The sequence below is a fragment of the Bos javanicus genome, chromosome 28 (genome assembly GCF_032452875.1).
Source record: "Bos javanicus breed banteng chromosome 28, ARS-OSU_banteng_1.0, whole genome shotgun sequence".
In the NCBI taxonomy this organism is placed as follows: Eukaryota; Metazoa; Chordata; class Mammalia; order Artiodactyla; family Bovidae; genus Bos; species Bos javanicus.
The window spans coordinates 26,271,872-26,278,752 of record NC_083895.1 but is presented as its reverse complement, the minus strand read 5'-3'; the positions used below and the strand labels follow the sequence as shown (position 1 = coordinate 26,278,752).

At 42.8% G+C, this 6,881-nt stretch overlaps 1 protein-coding gene across 2 annotated transcripts in view; it reads left to right on the top strand.

Moving 5' to 3' along the window:
• Positions 1-5,869: 5,869 nt before the first annotated feature.
• The window catches only part of DNA2 (DNA replication helicase/nuclease 2), a 38,914-nt gene continuing 37,902 nt past the window's right edge, over positions 5,870-6,881 (top strand). For both annotated transcript variants that reach the window (XM_061405157.1, XM_061405156.1), the window contains exon 1: positions 5,870-6,353. In XM_061405157.1, coding sequence (XP_061261141.1) covers positions 6,280-6,353 — 74 coding nt within the window. In that variant the 5' untranslated portion in view covers positions 5,870-6,279. The remainder of the gene's footprint in view (positions 6,354-6,881) is intronic.

The window sequence follows — 6,881 nt, the reverse complement described above, 5'->3', positions numbered from 1 at the left end:
TCTTTGTAAAAATATAATCAGGCAGGGGCTTCCCTGGTAGCCCAGTGGTGAAGAGCCTGACTGCAAGTTCAGGGGATACAGGTTCAGTCCTGGTCCTGGAGGATACCACATGCCATGGGACAACTAAGCCACAACTAACTGAGCCTGTGCTCTGGGGCCTGTGAGCCACGACTATGAGCCCGTGAGCTGCAACTACGGAAAGTCCTTGAGCACCTTGAGCTCGTGCTCTGCAAGAGAAACCACTGCAGTGAGAAGCCCAGGCACCGCAGCTAGAGAGTATCCCCCACTTGCCGCAACTATAGAAAGCCTGTGTGCAGCAATGAAGATTCAGAGCCACCATAAATAAATAAACATAAATCCCTTAAAACAACAACAACAACAAAACCCCATAATCAGGCAATTTTATCCCCCTGCTGAAAACTTTCCAGGGCTTCCCATTGCATTTAGAATAAAAGACAAAATCATTACTAGATCTTATACAGCCCTGTAAGTCCATCTGCCTTGTGTCTACTCCAACCCTGTTTGCTGCTACTCACAGCATGTTGTGAGGAAGCTAGGCAGTCCCTGTAGAGGCTGGCCTCAACTTGCCAGCCATTTGAGTAAGGCATCTTCAAAGTCGATCACTCAGCTTCCTGATGATGCTTTATGGACAAAGAAAAGCTTTCCTCACAAAATCCTGCCCAAAATGAAAATTCATATGCTAAAAAAATGGTTGTTTGGTGGTTCAGTGGTTAAGACTCCATGCTGCCAATGCAGGAGGTATGAGTTCAATCCCTGGTTGGGGATCCAAGATCCCACATACTGCATGGCTTGGCCAAAAGATTAAATAAATTTTTAAAATGATTTTTTTTACATAGATTAGATAATCATAGCAGGTATTCATGGAAAGCCTACAGCTAGCATCATATTTAATGCTGAAATATTAAATGTTTTCCCCCTGAGATCAGTAGAAGGCAAAGATGCCCAGTGTCAGAACTTCTGTTTAACCAGTGAACTTAAGTAAATGATGGAGAAGGAAATGGCAACCCACTCCAGTATTCTTGCCTGGAAAGTCATGGACCAAGGAGCCTGGTAGGCTACAGTCCATGAAGTGACAAAGAGTTGGACACGACTGAGCGCTTCACTTCACTTAAGTAAATGAAGTTAAAAACAAAGATCAGAGGAAGAAGTAGAACTTCCTCTATTTGTAGATGACATGATTATTTACATAGAAAGTCTTAATGAACTACTATTACCAACTTCTCGCAATTACTAGCAAGGTCTCAGGATATAAGGTAAATTTAAAAAACTATTTTTATATACTAGCAGGAAGCAATTGAAAAACAATCCCATTTAAAGTAGCATAAAAATATAAAATATTTAAATTTAATAAAATATTAATATACAAGAGTTTTACATTGATAATTACAAGATGTTGCTAAGAGACATTAAAGGAAATCTATATAAATGGAGAGATAAACCAGGTTTATGAGTTAGAGGTCTCTATATTTTAAAGAAATCAATTCTCAAATCGATTTTTAAGTCTAATGCAATCTCAATTATACTTCCAATAGGCTTTTTGTAGAAACTCACAATTTTTATACTGTATACAAATTTTTATACAATTCAATTTTTATACAAACTCATTCTAAAGTTTGTATAAAAATTTAAAGGACCTAGAATGTCCAATGAAGGAGGAAATGGCAACCCACTCCAGTATTCTTGCCTAGAAAATCCCGTGGACAGAGGAGCCTGGTGGGCTGCTGTCCTTAGGGTCGCACAGAGTCGGACACGACTGAAGCAACTTAGCATGCATGCATGCATGCATTGGAGAAGGAAATGGCAACCCACTCCATTATTCTTGCCTGGAGAATCCCAGGGACATAGGAGCCTGGTGGGCTGCCGTCTGTGGGGTCACACAGAGTCGGACACAACTGAAGTGACTTAGCAGCAGCAGCAGCAGCAGCAGAATGTCCAAAGCAATCTTATAAATAACAAAGTACCTGTCTGTATGACTTACTCTACAGCTGTAGTAATCATGACAATGGGGTGCAGACACAAGGATTGACAAACATCAGAAGAACAGAAATGAGAGTCAGAAATGGACCTGCATTTAATTTGATTTTTTTCTTCAACAAGATGCCAGAACAATCCAGTGGGCGATGAGAAGTCTTTTCAGCAGGTGCTACTGGGAAAACTGGATATATACATGGTTGGGGGGAAATGGAGTGGGGGGGAAACATGACTCATTCTCTACCTCATACCACACACAAAAATTAATTTGAGATGGATCATAGACCTAAACGAATAAAATGGTGAATTTCAAGAAGAAAACAAAGGAGAATATCTTTACTTCCTCAGTTCAGTTCAGTTCAGTTCAGTCACTCAGTCATGTCCAACTCTTTGCGACCCCATGAATCGCAGCACGCCAGACCTCCCTGTCCATCACCAACTCCCAGAGTTCACTCAAACTCACGTCCATCAAGTCAGTGATGCCATCCAGCCATCTCATCCTCTGTCGTCCCCTTTTCCTCCTGCCCCCAATCCCTTCTAGCATCAGAGTCTTTTCCAATGAGTCAACTCTTTGCATGAGGTGGCCAAAGTACTGGAGTTTCAGCTTTAGCATCATTCCTTCTGATGAACACCCAGGACTGATCTCCTTTAGAATGGACTGGGTGGACCTCCTTGCAGTCCAAGGGACTCAAGAGTCTTCTCCAACACCACAGTTCAAAAGCATCAATTCTTTGGCACTCAGCTTTCTTCACAGTCCAGCTCTCACATCCATACATGACCACTGGAAAAACTATAGCCTTGACTAGACGGACCTTTGTTGGCAAAGTAATGTCTCTGCTTATCTAGGTTGGTCATAACTTTTCTTCCAAGAAGTAAGTGTCTTTTAATTTCATGGCTGCAGTCACCATCTGCAGTGATTTTGGAGCCCAGAAAAATAAAGTCTGACACTGTTTCCACTGTTTCCCCATCTATTTCCCATGAAGTGATGGGACCAGATGCCATGATCTTAGTTTTCTGAGTGTTGAGCTTCAAGCCAACTTTTTCACTCTCCTCTTTCACTTTCATCAAGAGGGTTTTTAGTTCCTCTTCACTTTCTGCCATAAGCGTGGTATCATCTGCATAGCTGAGGTTATTGATATTTCTCCCGGCAATCTTGATTCCAGCTTGTGCTTCCTCCAGCCCAGCGTTTCGCATGATGTATTCTGCAAAGAAGTTAAATAAGCAGGGTGACAATATACAGCCTTGATGTACTCCTTTTCCTATTTGGAACCAGTCTGTTGTTCCATGTCCAGTTCTAACTGTTGCTTCCTGACCTGCATATAGGTTTCTCAAGAGGCAGGTCAGGTGGTCTGGTATTCCCATCTCTTTCAGAATTTTCCACAGTTTATTGTGATCCACACAGTCAAAGGCTTTGGCATAGTCAATAAAGCAGAAATAGATATTTTTCTGGAAATCTCTTGCTTTTTTGATGATCCAGCAGATGTTGGCAATTTGATCTCTGGTTCCTCTGCCTTTTCTAAAACCAGCTTGAATATCTGGAAGTTCACGGTTCACGTATTGCTGAAGCCTGGCTTGGAGAATTTTGAGCATTTCTTTACTTCCTAGGAGTTGGCAAAGATTCCTTAGGTCACAGAAAGTGAAAAGCATAGATGAAAAATGGACAAATCAGTCTTGATATAGATTAAAACTTATGCATAGCTAAAGATCTTGTTACTGAACTGAACTTGGGTCTCCTCACCTGTGCAGTAGAGCCACTGACACTGTGTTGTGGTGAAGGAAAGTGCAGCATTTATTATAAGATGCTAATACAAGGAGACAGAGAAGGCGATGGCACCCACTCCAGTACTCTCACCTGGAAAACCCCATGGGCGGAGCAGCCTGGTAGGCCACAGTCCATGGCGTCACTAAGAGTCACATACAACTGAGCGACTTCACTTTCACTTTTCACTTTCATGCATTGGAGAAGGAAATGGCAGCCCACTCCAGTGTTCTTGCCTGGAGAATCCCAGGGACGGGGGAGCCTGGTGGGCTGCCGTCTATGGGGTTGCACAGAGTCGGACACGACTGAAGTGACTTAGCAGCAGTAGCAATACAAGCAGAATGGGTGGCTCTACTCTAATATCCCAAAGTCCCTGAAAGCGTTTCAGCAAAGCATGTCTTGATAATTTTATACGAATAAACATGAATATGAAAGACACCTTTAAAAAAAATTCATTGGAGTATAGTTGATTTACAATGTTGTGTTAGTTTCTGCTGTATAGCAAAGTAAATTAGTTTTACATATACATATACCCACTTTTTTAGATTCTATTCTGATATAGGTCATTACAGAGTATTGAGTAGAGTTCCCTGTGCCATACAATAGATTCTTAATATCTATTTTTTCAAAGTTATCTATTTTACATATAGTAAAGATTATTTTTGAGTTGGGTTATACCCATATGAAGTATTTATTTTTTACTCATTTCTGTATATTTTAAATATTCCATTGCATATTATTTTTTTTTTCAATTTAAAATTATTTATTTTAATTGGAGGCCAAACATGAATCCACCATGGGTGTACACGTGTTCTTCATCCTGAACCCCCCTCCCACCTTCCTCCTTGTACCATCCCTCTGGGTCATCCCAGTGCACCAGCCCCAAGCATCCTGTATCATGCATCAAACCTGGAATGGTGATTAGTTTCTCATATGATATTATACATGTTTCAATGCCATTCTCCCAAATCATCCCACCCTCTCCCTCTCCCACAGAGTCCAAAAGATTGTTCTATGCATCTGTGTCTCTTTTGCTCTCTCGCATACAAAGTTATCATTACCGTCTTTCTAAATTCCATATATATGCCTTAGTATACTGTATTGGTGTTTTTCTTTCTGGCTTACTTCACTCTGTATAATAGGATCCAGTTTCATCCACCTCATTAGAACTAATTCAAATGTATTCTTTTTAATGGCTGAGTAATACTCTATTGTGTATATGTACCACAGCTTTCTTATCCATTCATCTGCTAAAGGTGGTTTTTAATTGTGTATGCAAAGAAATGGATTTTTAATTCAAAAATTAAAAAATAAAAGTAAAAGAAAAGTGAATAGGAGTTGAAATTAGATATAGGCTTGATAAAAAATTCTTTAAAGCAGGTTTCCTCAGGAAGGTGGCTAAGAGAGTAAGTTCCATCAAGGTAACATTTTCAGGATGGGAGGTGCTGGGTCACATTACAAGCCTGGGAGCTATCTGATAATGAGGGCCAAACTGATAACAGAAGAGAATGCCCTAGAGAATGTAAGGTGGCTCTAGTGGTAAAGAACATACATACCAATGCAGTAGACTCAAGAGACAGGGGTTTGATACCTAGGCTGGAAGATACCCTGGAGGAGGAAAATGGCAATCCACTCTAGTATTTTTGCCTGAATTCCACGGACAAGAGGAACCTGGTAGGCTACAGTCCACGGTGTCACAACGAGTTGGACATGACTGAACACACACACACACACACACACACACACACAATGTTAAGAGTGCTTGGGATCTCCTACACACACACAATGTAAGAGTGCTTAGGATCACATACACACACACACACACACACACACAATGTAAGCGTGCTTGGGATCTGCTACACACACACAATGTAAAAGTGCTTAGGATCACATACACACACACACACATACACACAATGTAAGAGTGCTTGGGATCCCACTGTACAAGTGGAGGGACTGTCCACGAATAGGAGGCATTACTGAAAAAAATGGAAAAAGGTTATAAAACAGGGAACAGATAGATATAGCCATGGCACGATGAGGAAGTTCTCATCTGACAGTTTGAATTTTCTCAACTGAGTTTTTCAGAAAAAAAAAAAAAGGAGGAGAGGTGTTTTTTTTTTTTTTCCAAAGAGTGAAAATTTCCAGATTCAAACAAGGGAAGCCTGAGTTTGGACAACAGCAAATAGTTCATTCATTCTAAGTGCCTGTGTTGGACACACGGGTCTGCGAGTCTAGAGAAAGGGCGGAAGTATTTAGAATGGGCCAGATTACGAAGACTCCCAGTTTTCCAAACCCTAAGGCAAAGGAGCAAAGGCACCTTCCAGTTCTTGGTTCCCCAGGTGCGACTCTCCACGAGAGGCTCACCTGGCGCTGGAGGAGCTGCCTGCGCATGTCTCTTCGGACCGCTGCTGGTCAGCGCATGCGCACGGCACCTCGTGGACTCGCGCTCCTTTTCCCCGCCACTGTTGTTGCCCCGGGGTTCCCCTGATTTTACCCGGCGGTGGTTTGCGATCTCGGCGGCCAGAATGGAGCGAGTGGACGAACTGGAGCTGCTAATGGAGAAGAGTTTCTGGCAGGAGGCTGAGCCGCCAGCGGAGCTGTGAGCGGAGCGGGGGGTGGGCCTGGGAGTATAGCGGGAGATTTGAAAAGAAAGGAGCGGAAGAGGCTGCATCCACGCCTCCGCGGACCCGGGCTCCGAGCACAGTGACCGAGCTCACGTCCCGGAGTTCCCGACGAACTTCCGGAGCTGGGGTCCGCTTCGCAGCTTCTCTCTGGGGCCAAGCCCGAGCCAGAGCTTGAATACTTTTCCTCCTCCAGAGGTTCATTCTTAACCTCTTTCCTGAATTTGGGGAGTCTCAGCCACCTTACATGTCTTCAGGAAAGGAAATTGCAACTGCTAGGTCCTTTTCTTGAAGTTTAGGTGAAGAAAGTTATCCAGGGAGAAGTCTGTACTCTCAAGTCGGCTTAAATGATTGGGGAAACTTGACCCGCAAGCATAGTGTAGAATTTCTGTCAGTAGTAATGATCAGATCAGATCAGAAGCTCAGTCGTGTCCGACTCTTTGCGACCCCATGAATCGCAGCATGCCGGGCCTCCCTGTCCAATACCAACTCCCTGAGTTCACTGA